This window comes from Coregonus lavaretus (assembly GCF_964263955.1).
Source record: "Coregonus lavaretus genome assembly, chromosome: 2".
Taxonomy (NCBI): domain Eukaryota; kingdom Metazoa; phylum Chordata; class Actinopteri; order Salmoniformes; family Salmonidae; genus Coregonus; species Coregonus lavaretus.
Window position 1 is genome coordinate 51,029,918 of NC_139989.1, and position 18,750 is coordinate 51,048,667.

The 18,750-nt window shown below is 39.5% G+C and overlaps 2 protein-coding genes across 2 annotated transcripts in view; both read right to left on the reverse strand.

Annotated features, from left to right (window-relative positions):
- The window catches only part of LOC311139484 (synaptotagmin-C-like), a gene marked incomplete at both ends in the record, with an annotated part of 61,166 nt that extends 52,833 nt beyond the window's left edge, over window positions 1–8,333 (reverse strand). Inside the window, one exon of the mRNA XM_084174367.1 lies at window positions 8,293–8,333. Coding sequence (XP_084030493.1) covers window positions 8,293–8,333 — 41 coding nt within the window. The remainder of the gene's footprint in view (window positions 1–8,292) is intronic.
- The window catches only part of LOC311149340 (mediator of RNA polymerase II transcription subunit 25-like), a gene marked incomplete at its 5' end in the record, with an annotated part of 100,679 nt that overhangs the window by 66,877 nt on the left and 15,052 nt on the right, over window positions 1–18,750 (reverse strand). The gene's annotated exons all lie outside the window — the stretch shown is intronic.

Sequence of the window (18,750 nt, forward strand, 5' to 3'; positions counted from 1 at the left end):
TTAATAATTTAGCCCCTATGATAAACTCACGAAATCAAACGGTGCCCACTGACTGCCGTGCCAGGCAGCAATCTCATTCTGCCAGACTGCCCACCCGAAACACACTGCTGTACATTAGCATTTCAATCCGCTCGTAACCGTATCGTTGTGTTGCAGATAGAGGCGGTAGATCTTCATTCATCAGCCCTAATCTATCTGCTCCTTGTTCTCAGCCAGAGGGTCTCATCTGTGGGCCACAGTTATAGTGGCTTAACCTGCATGCCTCGGTCATGTGCCGCGCACGGTGCTTCCGCATTATTCACACTATTTAGGGACACTAATCATTCTCAAGAGAGAATAACCAAACGAAACAAATGACCGCAAATAATGTGGCTTAAAAGTACCCACTGAGCACACACTAGTTGACTCAACGTGGTTTCCACGTCAGTTCAATGAAACCAACATGGAATAGACATTAAATTGATGTCTGTGCCCAGTGGGTATAGCCTAATAACTTTTTCTCAGAACTATAGGCCTATTGAATAAGACATATTTAATTAGCCACGCATTAGGCTACTAAGCAGAACTGTGAAATACGAGCCATAGCAAAACAATGATTATAATTATAGCCAATAATTATAACATTTATTTAGGCTACTTCCCTTTGCATTTATCAATTTTTATCAATGCTATTTGCCAAAGACACGACACCAATGTCACAAACAGGCAATTTAACGAGACACACGCACATCTTGTTATGAATTAAGTATGAAGTACACGAATCACTTGACTTTCCTGTTTCATTCGTAAGCACTTGTAGTGTCGAGTAAAATGTTGCTAGTCATTGCTGTAACAAAGGAGTCCGCTCATACTGAACCTTTGATCATAAGTTTTATTCATATCACAAGATTTCAGCATGAGGTTACAGGTGTCAAGATCACCCGGAGAACGGCGTCCCAGATTGCAATGGCCGCTCTAACCTCTTCGTCGTTCTTACCCAGTATATATAATCTTCCCAAGATATGGGTGGCTCCCTCTACTGTCCAATCCCCTGTCTACAACACACACTTCCTGTCTGTTGTATGTGGCGTTACACTAAAACATTCCCTCTTGATACTAAAATAAACATCCTCAAAGGTTCCACTTAAAACCATTAAGAAAGTCATAATCTTAATACACTACATATCCCCCCTTCGAGACTAACTAAAAGTCTCGAAAACAAACAGAATAGGATTATGACAAGTAACAATTTATCTTATTGAGTATCTTTAACATTAAACCCAAAAACATTTCCCTCTGGAGTGTAAATACCTTTCTATGAAATATGAATAAATGTTTATGAAGTGTGAATACATTACTATGAAATATGAACAAATCTTTATGGAGTGTGAATACATTACTATGAAATATGAACAAATCTTTATGGAGTGTGAGAGCGAAAAACCTGTCTGGCAGCCTTCGTTCCAAATATCCATCCATCAATCAAGACAGTAAAATTCTCTCACGGTCCCTCTGCCCCAGGCAACCACCTAGGTACTCCAGATAAACTCATAAATCTTTATCAATGCATTTGAAACTATGATGCAATTAAATACACATGTAAGCCCCTGCAAACAAAATACTATCCAAAAAATATCCACACCAAGGCTGGTCGACCCATCGGACCCTACCGTGGATCTCTATCCCTGCCTAGACTCCCTGTCCCTAAGCATTCACGAAATAAACAAAAACATCTAAGATCCCCACATGTATCCAATAACATCAAATATCATTCTACAAAAAGTAATACCTAAGAATATGACACACATTATGTATTACACATGCAAATATGTCTATATTTCATTGCAGACACTGGAATGTAGTCCACTACACTTCATCTCCCCCGTAGTCTCGACTTCCAATGCATCTTCGATGATGGAATGGGAACCTTTCCACACCTTCCTTGTTCCATCTCCTCCAGTCATTGTCCTTTCATATTTTTCCTTCATATTGTCCTTGTTTGAGTATTTCAATCTCTACATATTCCCCCAAATGCTTCTGGAAGAAAAGAAAAGACCAAACAGTATCTTTTGCAAAACAACACTTTTAAATTAAACATCAATATCAACTAAGAATATAAAAATTATATATAAATGATGTATGAATCACATCATCCTATTTCCCCCCTTTGATTCATAACATCATACTAAAATCACACTAATATTGAAAAAAAAATGAAAAATGATCAAATAATCAAAAAGGATATTTATCCATCAATACTCCATCCAGTCCCACTTGTCCCTCTTCATCCAGATCAGGAACAGTCAACAACGGCATCTGAGTGTTGTCTCCAGGCATCACTACTCCAACCTATCTCAATATCATAGCTTTCTCAAAGGTCAGTAACAAATTACAAAAGAAAAACATCACACACAGTGCTATCAAAACTGCCATTAAAATCTAATCCATCACTGCTCCCACTGGGCCTAACTGATCTTGCAACCAAGACTTCGCTGACCATCCAGCTCCTTCAGATCTACCAAATGCATTCCTTATATTCTTCAATGCATCTATAACTATCTGAAATCAAAGTATAGCTAATATTATCAATATGATCTGCCAAAAATGTACACCATACCATGGAAAAAGTCCCCCCTTCTCTCTTAGACTTATCCTCCAATGATAGGCTTCCCAGACTATGAAATGTCGCCATGTCTCTTTTCACCCTATTTCCAAACCTAGATTCAGATTTATCTGTGTCCGGTGCTACCCCTCTTTTAATGGTAAAAGCCTCATATGGAAGCTTCAACGTTGACATGTAACAACATCCTGTCCATCCATAGGGTAAGAATATATACGCTTTATCACCACAAACCCTCCAAATATCTCTAAAATTCCCAATAGTCACATTGCCAGGCAAAAGCTAATCTTTCACCATCAAAGTCCTGCTCTTCTTACTAACTGGAACATAAAAAGTAACATTATATTTCTCATTACTACCCTTAAGGTCATGCTTACCCAAAGTCATCATATAATCATCACAATCTGATATTCCCATAAACATACCCCTTACATCATATGTTTTATTAGAACAAAAACAACTTTTAGCCCTCACTGGTTTCACCTCCAATGCTTCAGGGTTCGCTGTTACCTGATTTTCCTTCCCATCTAACAAATTCACATAGGGTTCATTTAACCATTTAACCAAGAACACTTAAACCTAGGCTTAAACAAATGTTTTGACAACGACATTATTTTATCTGTTACTGATTGTTGCTGATACAATAGCCATGACAAAGCATAAGACTGACACATACTTGATAGAGGTCGAGCGACCGTCTCTAAAATGGAACCCCACGTGTCTGGTGCTGGAATTCTCAACAGACATGGACCCTCAAGATTCCTCACTGATCTTACAGAATGAGCTAGCTGCTGGAACCAAAGATTCCTACCTGCCCATCCATCTTTAATTTTCACAACAGAAGAATCAAACCCATATGCCTTCCATTTAGTTTCTCTCTTCCCTAACGAGCGGTACTGATCAGATACCTCTCCTTGTCTGTCATTAAAATCAAAGAACTCATCCTGTACCTCCATGATAGTATCCTTCACTATTTCAGATGAATCTATATTGTTCTCTACCACTATCTGCTCTCCTATTTTAACCCTATCCTTACTACCATTGACAGCACTCTCCATCCATATCATTTCAGAAAAGTCGTTGTTTGTGTCTGTGTCATACTTCCTACATTTGTTACTGCCGTCGTACCATTAATCCCTTTCAAAGTTACCATTAAAGTAGTTGATTTAGTTGATGTATTAACACCCTTAACTACTTCTAGTGGGAAAGCTACCGATATCCTCTGTGTATTATTTACTGTTGGAGTGACTACTGTAATATACTTCTCCTGAACTCCTTCGGTGACTGTGGAAGCTTCAACAGATTTCAAATCTTCCATTATAAGCGTCACTTTACGAATTACATAGCCTTTTAACCAATAATTCTTAACCGGAACAAATGTTAATGCTTGCACTAGATAAGTACACATATATTCTCCCTGATCTTTCTCTGTAACATTACGCAAAATAAATGAACAATCACTCATAACCCTCTTCCACTTCATATCGTTGTACAAACTATACCTCCTTTGACTAGGTGCAACAGCTTCTACTTCTGGTCCTGATAACAATACTTCTTCTCCATAATTATCTCTCCATGTGGGAGGAACGTCCCCATCCTAACCCTAATAACAGTCTTTTTCCCCCTAAAATTGGTGCTGGAGCTATTGGTTCCCTTATAATCAAATGCGATATATTTATGGCTTTAATAACTATCAATGTTGAAAGAGTTAAATTGCTTCTCACTGTTGTTTTAATATACTGAAGTGTTGATGTCCTTATTGTTACTTCATCTAGTTTCCCCAAAGCTTTGAACTCTTTACTTGTACTTCCATTTATCACCACTAGTGTCACTACATTCACTCTCTCTTCCTACTCTAAACCCTCACTTTCAAACTTTTGATTATAAAAATACACCCACAATTACCTTGATCTTCCTGCTGGGAATTGTAAATATAGATACTCAATCACCCTCAATCTTTTTTTTTTTTTTTTTTTTTTTTTAGTCATTTAGCAGACGCTCTTATCCAGAGCGACTTACAGTTAGTGAATAGATATATTTATCATACTGGCCCCCCATGGGAATCGAACCCACAACCCTGGCGTTGCAAACGCCATGCTCTACCAACTGAGCTACATCCCTGCCGGCCATTCCCTCCCCTACCCTGGACGACGCTGGGCCAATTGTGCGCCGCCCCATGGGTCTCCCGGTCGCGGCCGGCTACGACAGAGCCTGGAATCTTCTCTTATCATTCAGCAACGCATACTTTCTCAATGCATCTGCTCCTAACAGATCTAAACTCCTACCATATCTATCTTCCCACTAAACTCTAAAATGTCCTTCACCACTGTTCTCTCTCTCTTACTACTAACTTTGAAACTTAGTTTACTGTCCTAGAGTTCCTTCAATCTTAGTTTTCTTAACTTTTTAATCTAATCTTTTCTCCTAACCTTTAAAAACCTTTTCCACTGATTTATTCACAAAATCCTTTACCACCAATTTTTAGAATATGTGATTGGGAAGTCCCCACCTGCTTCTGACTTCTTTACACACAGACTTGGCAAACGACTAAACATCTTTTAGCCTAGTCTGAAATCGCTTGGTGTAGGAATGTAACCCAGAATAAATCACCCCTTTTAACTTTATTTTTCAGACAGATTGTCTAATAGGCAGTCTAATAGATTGTCATCCTTCCTATGATATTATTTTTTCAAGCAAATATGATTCCCAAAAACCCTATTCTTTTAAAATCTTCTACCAGACAGCCGTCTAGTGTACATCTTATTGTACAGTTCAATTTACACCATGCATCTCTTCCCAACAATGCAATAGGTATATGTTCTAATATTAGTATGTCTATGTTAATTTCTCTTTGATTTTTATAGCAGAGCTCAATTGGTTCCTTAAGAGTAATTAGCTGTTTTACTACCTCAAATCCCTATCCTAATTAGTTAATTTTACATAATGAGATGTTTAACCTCTTTAGGCTCAACACAGATAAAAGCTTTTCCACTATTCACCATCATTTCTCATAGTCCTTTTTATTTCACTTCAATTGTTAGATATTTTCCTTCCTAATTGGTGCTACCAGCTGACACCCCCCTTCGGATCTTCTAGGCACTCTAGAATCCTTGCTCCTTTAAGGGTTCACCTGGAGAACAGGTGATCTTCACTTGCTCCTTTATCTTCCTCAGAAATTTCCTCTGTTGTTTCCTCCTGACGCATTGCAATCACAGGTAAAGTGACCAACCTGTCCACAATTATAACACTCTTCTGAAAGTTGCTGGAAGTGTAGCTGAAATCTTCCTCCTCTTTCTAAGCCTTCTCATCCTCTTCCTCTCCAATTCTGTGTCTGTCCAGAAACTGGCTGTGGATATGGAACAACTGGTACCGTCCTTGGTGGCTGGTACAATTGCATTTGACCTTGTTCAGTTGAAGCTGTAGCAGTGATTGTTGATTTGGTTCACTCTGATTCTTCATAACCAAAGCTTCTCTTCTCCTTCTCCACCAGTTGTATTTGATTGAGTTTTCTGAGAGTTTTTTCGTCCTGTTCTTTCTTGTTGTTGACATATCAGGATTCTTCAACAGCTTATATTCTAAGTTCTGTCCTCGAAATATCATCTTCCATCATCTTCTTAATAGTGGCCTTTTTCCTTGGCCTCAATGTATTCTTCTCCTCCAATTCTTGGGATTCTTTTCTCAGCAGTTTTTCTTCTCTTCTGTATCTTCATCTTTATCTTCATCTTTCCGAACCTCATTCTTCTCTTAGTTTCCAGACATCTCGGTTTTTTCTTACTTCTGGAGTTTTGGATTCATTTTTATGGTCGTTTCTGCTTGTCCTCTCTCTATTATTCGTTCATCTTCATCTCTGATGCAATAATCACCCTCCTGGATGATCACTGGAAGCTGAGGATAAACATCCCTAAGCTCTACTTCCTTCTCATAAGGTGGGGGTCTTTTTGCTGAATCCGTATGTGAGAAAGGTGTACTAACTTCTGCCATTAGTTTTTCTGTCGTCTTTCCTTGTTTCACAATTTTCTCTATACCTTTGTTTATCTTATCGCTGGAATCTTTTATCAGTTTTTGTTTGAGAATGAAGGGCAACTTAAGAACACCCAGCTCTCTGTCTCTTTTCTTTACTTAGTTCCCTTTTTTCCCTTCTTTTGTTCTGCTTTATGAATTGACAGAAGCACTTTCATTATGTTGATGACGTCAGGGTTAAGATTCCCTCTACTAGCTATGGTTTGTTCAATGTCAGGCCAACTTTTGTTTCATTTGCCGGATAACCTTGCAATACTTTAGTTAAAGGATTACTATTTTGTACTATACCAACAGGTGTAATTACCTTCATAGTCCTGATATCTTTTTCCCATTGTACCAACTCTTTTATATTCCTTTATTGTGAATTATTTTATTTTAGACTATATAGCCTATGGCTTCCCCCCTTTAATTATTAATATAAACTAAACATTTTAATCAATCAACAAAAATATGAATATTAAAAAAAATGAATTAAAACAAATTTATTCAAAAAAATAGTTTTAATTAAAATAAAAAATCAATTAAAAAATCAATTAAAAATTATGAATAATTAAAACAATTTTTTATTTCTATATCCTATTTTACCAATTTATCAATTAGTGGCTATCTTACCACATCCCATCAGGAAAGGTACAGGAAAGTAGACAACTTCAGAGCAATCCAAAAAATAAAGACTTCCAATCCTACAACACTACAATACCCATAAACCTCCTTGTTGTAGTTTTAGTAAAATCCCTCGTGTTGTAGTTTTAGTGCCGTAAAATCAAACGTGTCATAATCTAGTGCCGTAAAATCACACGTGTTGTAGTTTAGTAAAATCACACGCATGCGCATTACATTTAACCATACGATTTCACCATGGAAGCAGCTCCAGACAACCGAACGTTAGCATTCCGCTATAGCTCCTCTCTTTTACCCCTTATAGACAAACAATAACACTTAACAGTTCACAAGACACCAGGCACCAAGCCCAAGCTAACTAAACACATTTCTGATGGCTCGTCCCATTCCTATGGACCACCAAGGAAGAAATATTAATCATAACCCGCATCCAAAATTGGCATGTAGCATGATTAGCATTTAGCATTAGCATGTAGCATGAAGCATAATTAGCAGGCCACGTTAGCATTTCTCCCTCCGCTGTACCGTAAAATTCAATTTGTTAGCTAAATTTATGCTACCACGAGATCTGTGGAATCGACACGAGAGATTGCATCAAACAAGCCGTTCGTCAACCGCCAGCTGAGGGGCAACATACATCATCAATAAACCACGGTCTCCAGCCCATAGGGCTCACCTAAAACACATATAACGCGTATCAGGATTTTCTGGCCCACCTTTAATAGGTCGCTTGTCTACCAGGGCTTTTCCATGATTTACAGCGGCTCTAAGTTACATACACATCTGCCTAGGCATTCCTTATTCCTCTCTCAATCGATTGTTCTTGAACTGTTATTCAAGCAAAATCTCTCTATAGACACCCTATAGGCTCTCTCTCCCCCCTTTTGCGCTGTCTACCAGTGCAACCAAATTTATAATGATTAGCCAGACCCCCAGTTCTCAGCAATAAAGCAACACAAGGCACACCTCGTTCGTTTACACGGTACATCTCCCCAGCGCACATACCCATAACCAGACGAACGAAACGCACACAAGACCGTGAGAAATCTCACCTTATGCCGGCGCCTTGAGCGAGAGTCACGTCGTTGCTCATGAATATAACACTGAAGAGACGCAGACCGTCCCTTTTCGTGATGCCATTCTGTAGTGTCGAGTAAAATGTTGCTAGTCATTGCTGTAACAAAGGAGTCCGCTCATACTGAACCTTTGATCATAAGTTTTATTCATATCACAAGATTTCAGCATGAGCTTACAGGTGTCAAGATCACCCGGAGAACGGCGTCCCAGATTGCAATGGCCGCTCTAACCTCTTCGTCGTTTTTACCCAGTATATATAATCTTCCCAAGATATGGGTGGCTCCCTCTACTGTCCAATCCCCTGTCTACAACACACACTTCCTGTCTGTTGTATGTGGCGTTACACTAAAACATTCCCTCTTGATACTAAAATAAACATCCTCAAAGGTTCCACTTAAAACCATTAAGAAAGTCATAATCTTAATACACTACACACTGTCAACAAATTAAATGTATTGTCTCGCCACAATTAATGGATTAAGGCGCCGAAAACCCTCACATTTCAGGACGATAATGTAGGCTATCCACTTGTTTCTTTCCAGAAACATGGTTGATATTCTGTCCTATCAATTCCGAAACGTGGTCCTTATTAAAGCAATAGCCTTAACATTTATCTGTTTACATTGATGCGCTTCGCTGCGTGCACGCACAGACGAACGTGCGCACAACCGCAAGCAAACACATAAATAAAGACACCACCGCATTAATTCGCTAACGACAACCGCAAATGAAATAGGGAAAACTATTCAGCAGATAAATAATAGGCTGGTCATACCCCAACGCTGCTTTATGAAAGCTGGGATTTGTTTAACATGCGACACACGAATAACCTCCCTTATACTCTGATACCATTTAATGAATCTTACCTTTCCTTTTAATATATTCCTTAAACTGCAGAGGCGTAGCCTATAGTCAGCGTCTTCTTTCCCCTCTCTCCCTCTCTCACTCTCGTCCTTTCTCTCTTTCTCCAACCCGCCCTCTCTCTCTCTCTTTCTCTCTCTCTCTCTCCCTCTCTCTCTCTCTCAAATTGATTCACCCTTTCGCAGCGCTTGTACCATAGTGCCGTGTTTTCCCGATCTAAGAAAGCAGAGCCCGTCCATCCTACATGGCCAGATGGAAAAATACAACCACCGAAAGAGGGTGATGGAAAAATCATGACGAAACATAGGCCTATTAGACTATTTCGTTTAACTACGAATAGCGACATCTAAATGAAACATGTCTGTTTCTCCAGGCATGCGTAGGCCACTATAAACACGCGCGCACGGCTGGAAGGGATGAGAATTTCCAACAAACAACAACAACAAATGCACCTTTTCCCGTTGATTGAGACCAGTCTGGTTGGATAGGATTCTTTGCCCTTGTCTCAGAGGCAGGCCAGGCAGCACGATTACTAACTTACATAACTTTATTCGATATGTAGGCTAGTCTTTCTTATTATGTTATACAATTAAGTACTGCACCTCTGTTGTGTAGATGCCCCTTGGCATTCCCTGTATCCGACAAGTAGGTGTTAACTATTGTCCCTATTGCGCTTTGGTGATGCACATCCCACTCCTCTCATTACGACGCAACGAGGACGCAATGACTATTGCTATATAGATTCATACACCAACAGCGTCCTAAACACGTTTTGTTATTCTACTGAATAGTTTACTTTCTCAAAGTTGGGGAAACTATATCAATCAATATAATTATTCATCCCAAATTTGTTGCGCAAATGAAAGACACTGCAGGACGCACGCAAATTGAGTATTTGAAAAGGTGGGCTTATTATCCAAGCTTTATGGTGCAGGTGTGTGAAGGTGAACAAAACACATTTATCACGTCACAAAGAGCAGATCATGGAAGACACATATTCTCACTGCTTCACTGGGTATAATGGACGATCTCCCTAAACTGACTTTATGTTGCTAGATCGAAAAGCGTGTGCTGATGTAAATACAACAGTGGAGGCTGCTGAGGGGAGGACGGCTCATAATAATGGCTGGAATGGAATCAATGGAATGGTATCAAACACATCAAATAAATGGTTTCCATGTGGTTGATACCACTCCATTGACTCTATTCCAGCCATTATTATGAGCCGTCCTCCCCTAAGCAGCCTCCAGTGAAATACATGTAATCCTGACAGAAAGCTGATTAAGATAAATGTGCATCTTTGTGTTTTTTAGTTGTTACTCTACAGGTTATACTCAGGGTTTGAAGTTGAGTAGGTAGAGAGAGAAAGAGAGTGGGAGAGAGGAGGAGAGGGGGGTGGAGAGGGAGAGAGACGGAGAGAGAGGGAGAGAGAGAGGGAGAGGGAGAGAGAGAGGGAGAGGGAGAGGGAGAGAGAGAAAGAGAGTGGGAGAGAGGAGGAGAGGGAGAGAGTGTGAGTGTGTGTGTGAGAGAGAGAGAGTAAAATAGAGGGATAGAGAGAGTGTGTGAGTGAGGGAGAGGTTGAGTGTCTGCAATGTGTTGTTAGGTTGTTTTTAGCAGTGTGAAGCTCATTTTGGGCACATATGTGTACACTGCCATGTGCGCATGCGGTCAGCCTGATTGTGCATTATGCCAGGGAAAACATGACCAGGCGACGCCATCTGGTATAACTACTTGGCACAGGAGGCCTCGGTATGGTTCCACAACATATTGGAGTAGTTAGAATTAACACTGTGACATCATTTGGCAGAAACACACTTCAAACTATACAGTGGGGGAAAAAAGTATTTAGTCAGCCACCAATTGTGCAAGTTCTCCCACTTAAAAAGATGAGAGAGGCCTGTAATTTTCATCATAGGTACACGTCAACTATGACAGACAAAATGAGAAAAAAAATCCAGAAAATCACATTGTAGGATTTTTAATGAATTTATTTGCAAATTATGGTGGAAAATAAGTATTTGGTCAATAACAAAAGTTTCTCAATACTTTGTTATATACCCTTTGTTGGCAATGACACAGGTCAAACGTTTTCTGTAAGTCTTCACAAGGTTTTCACACACTGTTGCTGGTATTTTGGCCCATTCCTCCATGCAGATCTCCTCTAGAGCAGTGATGTTTTGGGGCTGTCGCTGGGCAACACGGACTTTCAACTCCCTCCAAAGATTTTCTATGGAGTTGAGATCTGGAGACTGGCTAGGCCACTCCAGGACCTTGAAATGCTTCTTACGAAGCCACTCCTTCGTTGCCCGGGCGGTGTGTTTGGGATCATTGTCATGCTGAAAGACCCAGCCACGTTTCATCTTCAATGCCCTTGCTGATGGAAGGAGGTTTTCACTCAAAATCTCACGATACATGGCCCCATTCATTCTTTCCTTTACACGGATCAGTTGTCCTGGTCCCTTTGCAGAAAAACAGCCCCAAAGCATGATGTTTCCACCCCCATGCTTCACAGTAGGTATGGTGTTCTTTGGATGCAACTCAGCATTCTTTGTCCTCCAAACACGACGAGTTGAGTTTTTACCAAAAGTTATATTTTGGTTTCATCTGACCATATGACATTCTCCCAATCCTCTTCTGGATCATCCAAATGCACTCTAGCAAACTTCAGATGGGCCTGGACATGTACTGGCTTAAGCAGGGGGACACGTCTGGCACTGCAGGATTTGAGTCCCTGGCGGCGTAGTGTGTTACTGATGGTAGGCTTTGTTACTTTGGTCCCAGCTCTCTGCAGGTCATTCACTAGGTCCCCCCGTGTGGTTCTGGGATTTTTGCTCACCGTTCTTGTGATCATTTTGACCCCACGGGGTGAGATCTTGCGTGGAGCCCCAGATCGAGGGAGATTATCAGTGGTCTTGTATGTCTTCCATTTCCTAATAATTGCTCCCACAGTTGATTTCTTCAAACCAAGCTGCTTACCTATTGCAGATTCAGTCTTCCCAGCCTGGTGCAGGTCTACAATTTTGTTTCTGGTGTCCTTTGACAGCTCTTTGGTCTTGGCCATAGTGGAGTTTGGAGTGTGACTGTTTGAGGTTGTGGACAGGTGTGTTTTATACTGATAACAAGTTCAAACAGGTGCCATTAATACAGGTAACGAGTGGAGGACAGAGGAGCCTCTTAAAAAAGAAGTTACAGGTCTGTGAGAGCCAGAAATCTTGCTTGTTTGTAGGTGACCAAATACTTATTTTCCACCATAATTTGCAAATAAATTCATTAAAAATCCTACAATGTGATTTTCTGGATTTATCTTTCTCAATTTGTCTGTCATAGTTGATGTGTACCTATGATGAAAATTACAGGGCTCTCTCATCTTTTTAAGTGGGAGAACTTGCACAATTGGTGGCTGACTAAATACTTTTTTCCCCCACTGTATATCGGTCTGTCTATTTTAGTCATTCTCACACACTGTAAAGGTGAACTGCTGTAGTGTTGATAGAGGAATTATAAAATTGTTAACCCCAATACTGATGATGACTGTGTGAACTGTGTTAGGGTTATCATTATGAACCCACTAACAGAGGGGGTGAGTTAGAAACTGCTGAGACAAACATTCCAGGATGAAGGGGACTGAGAAACTGGTTAAAAGCCTCCTAAAGGTGGGCAGAGCAAAGTGCCTTTGTGTAAAGTATAAAAGCTGTATATGTGTTTTTTGGTGGCAGATCTCTCCATGATTAAACATACAGATCATTCTTGCTGGTTGTGGACCTTTGTTTAATTCATGATTAAACCAGAGCCTTACACCCTCTGGGAATTATTCAGAGCATTAAGTTTGATTAATTAGAGATAGAAATTCTCGTGACAAATGGTCCTTCGAGCCGGATCTCAAAATACGTCTTTATTGTTCTGAGGACACCGAAAAACCGTGCACGGGCGGATGATAGCATCCGTATAGAATAGACCTGGCCTTTGACGTTAAGGTTATAAACAGGCCGGTGATGAACCTTATGAACGATAAAGACGTTGACGAGATCTGAAAAAGCATTTAAATCCCAACTGCAAGGATAAGGTCAGTCATTTTTATTCATGGATTTTGGTGAAATGATTTGAACTTGTATAAGAATAGTAATTATTGTGAAGGGCAGAGAATAATTACCAACATCTCATAAGACTTGCCAAATTCTAGAGTGGTAAAGCATGAACTTAAAGGAAGGAAGGGGGTCTGAAATTACTCAAGGTAATGGCCATTACCAAAATAAACTAGTTAATATTGAGATTGTACGGGGTACAGTGATTACAATATAAACAGGAAGGGAGATAATTATCATTGTGTGAGATAGATACATTAAACAAGTGAAGAGTCATAAACAACTGGGGATTTTCTCTAACTCTGTCTATTTCATAAAACTAGAGCAGTTACCACCTCTGGGTTATAGATAGTGTTAGCAAAAAATCGTATAAGGTTGTATACGTGTGAGACCTAATGATCCATCGAAATACGTGATAAGTGTTTCAAGGAAGGGACTAAAATAGGTCGCGTGAGAAATAAAATGGTTGTCCCATCCGTTTTATGAAACTGGGATCTTAAAAAACTCTGGGTTACGGGTTGAATAATTTAAATGGTTGATTACAAAAGCAGATCATAACATTTGCTCAAAAGTCGCACCTAATAATAAGTCCCAAAGAAAATAATTATTGATTAAATTTTTACTAAACGGGGGGATTTCTTATTTTTCTACCATGGGAAATAAATATTCTAAAGAGGTCCGAGAATTAATGGGGGATGAAAGATATATGTTAGGAAGAGATCAAAGGAATATTTATTATGGATCCATTTGGGAGAAGGTATGGATTTATTGGGCATCTCGAAGTAGAGAAATTAGAGGCTATGATTAGGCAGATGCATGTAAATTGCGGAACGGATTTGAAGAAACAGCGAGGGGAGGGGCTAGACACAGCGAGAGTATGGCTTTTGGAGAGTCAGGAAAGACTAGAGAATTTAAACACAGTTGAAGAGATTAGATAGCTATAATAAATCAGGGAGGCAGAATAGGGGAGGAGATAAGAGGAAGTGCTTTAACTGTAACAAGGAGGGTAATTTTGCCAGAGAGTGTGAGGCCCCGTGTAAATACTGTAACAAAACAGGTCATAACCATCGCGACTGCAGAGATAAAGGAAAGGGCAGTGTCCGGGAAATGACAGTCTATTTTTTGGTTCCACGGGTAAAAAGTTTGAAGAAGTGATTTGTGTCGATTAAGAATTGGCTAAAAACACCACGAAGCGATTATTTGAGAGGTACCTATACATTTCTAACGATATATATACGTATGAACTTGCTCACCCAAACGTAGACGTACCTCATGGGTGAGAAAGTAGAGAATATGAGTTTAAGGTTGTACCGTTGTTTGATCATGTGATAAGGTTTAATGGGTAATCGGACCATAACTAATGTGGTTATAGAAGTAATGTATAATATAGTAGAGAGACAACAGAGGGTTCCATTGAACTATTATGGTTTATTGGGCATTTCAATGGCATAAGGTGAAATCTGTATGTATGAGTGGAATTCAACGGCTGGTATGGGTGGTAACCGGATACTACTGAGTATTTGGTTTGGTGATGTTGAATGGAAGATTTGTAGCGTGGTTTGGGTTAAATAGAAAGACTCACTTATTCAACAGGAATAGGTGCAGGGAGAGAGAGTTTTGTGTTGCTGAATGGGAAGGGATGAGAGACAGTACATAGTTCAAATGATAGGAATATAATTACATGTATGCTTATCAATGATAGCAAGTATTTGTTTTATTAATTAGGGCCTAATCAGAGAGAACAGTTAAAGAAATTGAATAGCGAAATGAAATTGCGATAGAGCTGTGAAAACTATTTAAGTTGAGGACAAAGGAAAATAATTTATGGTTCTAGTTCCCGGGTAAAGAGTTGTACTTGCTTGACGGTATCGAGCAGAAGTTTGAATAGTTGAATGAAAAGCATTTCTTTGACAAAGTCTAATGGTTATTACTTTATTGTATAGGTTGGGTAACACCAGTGGTGTATGAAAATAATTGGTGATTTCTAAAACAATCATCTGTTTATGGTACGTTGAACAATAGGATATAGTTGTGACTATTAGGATGATGGATTGAATAAACATTGGTTATAAGTATGAAGTTATTAAACAATAGGTTTATATTTTAAAAAACATAAATGCAACAGGTTGCGATGATTAAATTAATAAAAAGGGGTTATAGGGTTATATTAGAAGGTGTAGTGAACTTAATGAAACGTGGTATTATATAGTGTCTTCCAGGATTGATGGAAGTCTCCTATAGCATTATGTTAAGGATATGCCTGGGATAAAATATAATGTCTTACTTACACGGAGTATGTGATTGTATTGGCTAATGAATGAAATATGCAGATTAAAGAGGATATGATCTGAAGGGTAATCAATTTAACATAATCATTGTATACTCAAGGAATTTTGAGTGGTTTTATGGATTAGTTATGAGGAATTAGATTGATACAAACGATTATTGATGAGTTAGGACTGGGGATATCTGTATCATGTTTTGTGTGTACTTACCATCTTTAGATTACTGATGGTAATTGAAGGTTAACAAAATGTATAACCAGGAGAAAGAGATTAGCTTATCTCATTGGAATGTTGCCCAGGGCTAGGGGGAGCAGTAGTGAAGTTAGGCAGTATTTAGGTCATAAAAGTGAGCTACCAAATTAAGTGGGGCCTGGCTATTTTTGGTTGTTGTTTTTCAATTGGGTTTTTCAAATAAAAACAACACACCTAGTATGATGTTCATAAAGGGTTGTTATGTTGAATTTAGGGGGTTTTCAACAGTTCATAGGTGATGGGTCTTAAAGGAACACACACTGTGAATTTTATGGAGTTTTTCGGTTTTTGACTGAGTTTAGGGTATACATGATTTCTTATGAGAATAAATGTCATGAGGACTTAATGAACACTTGGGATAAGTAACATTTATGAAATATTTAGAGTGATGGTAATGTTTACTATACTATGGGATGGAATAGTTTGTTGAATTATTTCAATGGCCTCTGAACTCTGTTTTGACTTTCTGGTGTTAATTAATCATCCACACTGGTAATTCTAAAGGCATGAGAAGAGGACTTTAAGATAGTTTATTTTACCAAGTTGAGGGTAATTTATAATACTGTGAAAAGTGTGAAGAAGATTATAATTTGGTAATAAGATATATGATTTGAACCATAAAATAACAGAAGAGAGATGAATGAGGGATACCTGTTGCTAGTCAATTGTACTAATCTTGGATTACTTTATGGGATAGAAGTAAGTTGAGGTATTATCAGATGTTGTCATTTTAATTTAATTTTTATTATGGTTTAATAAACAATGTTGGTATTTTGTTTTTGAATGCATGAGTGACGTTGTGACTCGTTTTCAGAAAAGGGGGTAGTAATGATGGTAAGATAATTTATTGGTACATTTGCAGATTGTAGCAAGAGAATGAGCAGTAATAAATAATGTGTCATGGGTTAGATTAAATGTTTTAGAGGTGTGTAAGTGAAGTGGGAATCCATGGCTGTCCTACGGCTGTCCTACGTTATCAGTGAATGAAAGCAGAAGGGAGCCTTTTCCTTCTCTCCTCAAACAGAGAGGAAAAAGCGGCCAGGGTTGAGCAGAGTTCAGGCTAAAACCGTTGTCTCTCCTTTGCTATCTTCTTGATTGATTACAGCATGAAGGGGGGGGGGGGTTGGGTTAGGTTTGAAAGATTTAAGTATGGACCTGTCAGGTCCAACCATTAGTCTTCAGGTCAAGCCCGGGAAGAACAGAGTTTGAACTAAACATGAGTGTTTTTAAAAGATAAGGGATTGATTGATTGGATTACTATTGATTCTGAACTGAATGAAAGTCGAATTTAGCCGCCATAATAGACAAAGGAAGTGGGAGGAGCAATAAAGAAGCAAGGGACAGTCTCAAAAATAAATAAGGGATGACAATTGGATGATAAATTACCAATATTACCTAAGTGATTGTTTAGGTAGGTGGTAATATTGACACATGGGCAGTGACATGTGTCAAAAGGGGGGATGATAGTAGATGGTAGGATTAAATAATAAATATACGAAGGAGAGGACAAAACACTTTAAAAAAACATTTTTTTTAGATACAGTCTAGAAAGAGAATACTGATGTGAACGGTATGATTAGAGAGGGGTTAAGGAAAACACACAGGAGAGCAGGAAGAAATGGGGTACAAGGTCTACCGATAGTATTAATGACGATCAGGAGAACTCCAGATGAAGAAGGGTTATTGCCATTGGAGAAGGAATTTGGTAGACCATACAGAATGCCCGAGTTAGGAGGACCGGAGAAGGCAGAAATAGTAATTAAGAGCACCCTAGCAGAAAACGTGAGAAGGTAGTTTATTAACCACACCGGTATGTCAGAGGTTTTGTGCCCCACAGGTGAACTAAAGGAGACTGGTAACCAGGTGACTGGTGAGGATCCAGTCCCTAAAGAAGAAAGACTGGAAGCAGGCCTGTTGGGAAGGGCCCTATCAGGTTATATTGGTCACTACCTTCGCCATTAGAATAGCAGAAAGAGCAACCCGGGTCCACGTTACCCACTGCAAAAAGGTAAGAACACATACAAGCACCACTGAACACACGCAGAGTTAGAGAGAAGAACTGACCCAATAGGGTCTGGGGATCACCTCTGTTAACAAAGATCTCCTACCCCAACCTATCATAACTGTAGTGTGTTCTCAGGGTGTGAGTATGGGGTAATACCAAGCAGAAAGACTGAGGACAGGAGAGGGTTGGCGGTTTTTGGGAATATGGGTGACTTGAGCTGCATCATAGTCTCAGCAATGGTCTTGATATGTCAAGATCCACCACCAATTACGCTATGCCCTTACCATTGTTAAGAAGTAAAAGAGAAGAGAAGCGACCCGACATACTGACCGTCAAGGACGAGTGGCCTACAAAATGGGAGTCAGAGAAGGGCAGACTGTAGGATTCAAAATAAAGGTTAGGGACGTAGCCAACGGGTGGGGTACATGTCAATAAGCAACTTGGGATTATAAAATCCCATTATATTCGTGTTCCTAGACTCAAGTGTTTAAACACACTTGGGGACGGGGATATGAGACCGGCCGGGACTGAACATCCAGATGGGGGGTAAAGAGAAACAAAGACATCACCAATTATCAATTGGAGATAGTAGTAATGTGATTGACTTAAGTTCAGAAGCACAGGAGAGAATTCTGAACCTTACAGCCCCTGTAACTGATGTGTGGTGGGCGTGAGCCAGTAAAGGCAGTATAAGGCAAAGAATACCAAAAGGGTGGCTAGATACGTGCGCCCTGGTTCTACTGATTCAGCTAGTTAGAATTAGTCACCAGGAACCAAGGAAAGGGTTAAACAGACGTAGGAGGAGTTTTAACAAGAAGGAGAATAGCCCTATTTAGATGGATGCGATTGGGATACCAAGGGGGGTACCAGATGGATACCAAGCTATGAAAGAATTAGCGGAAGGATTTACTACCACGTTCTTTTGGTGGGTGACAATAAACAATATTG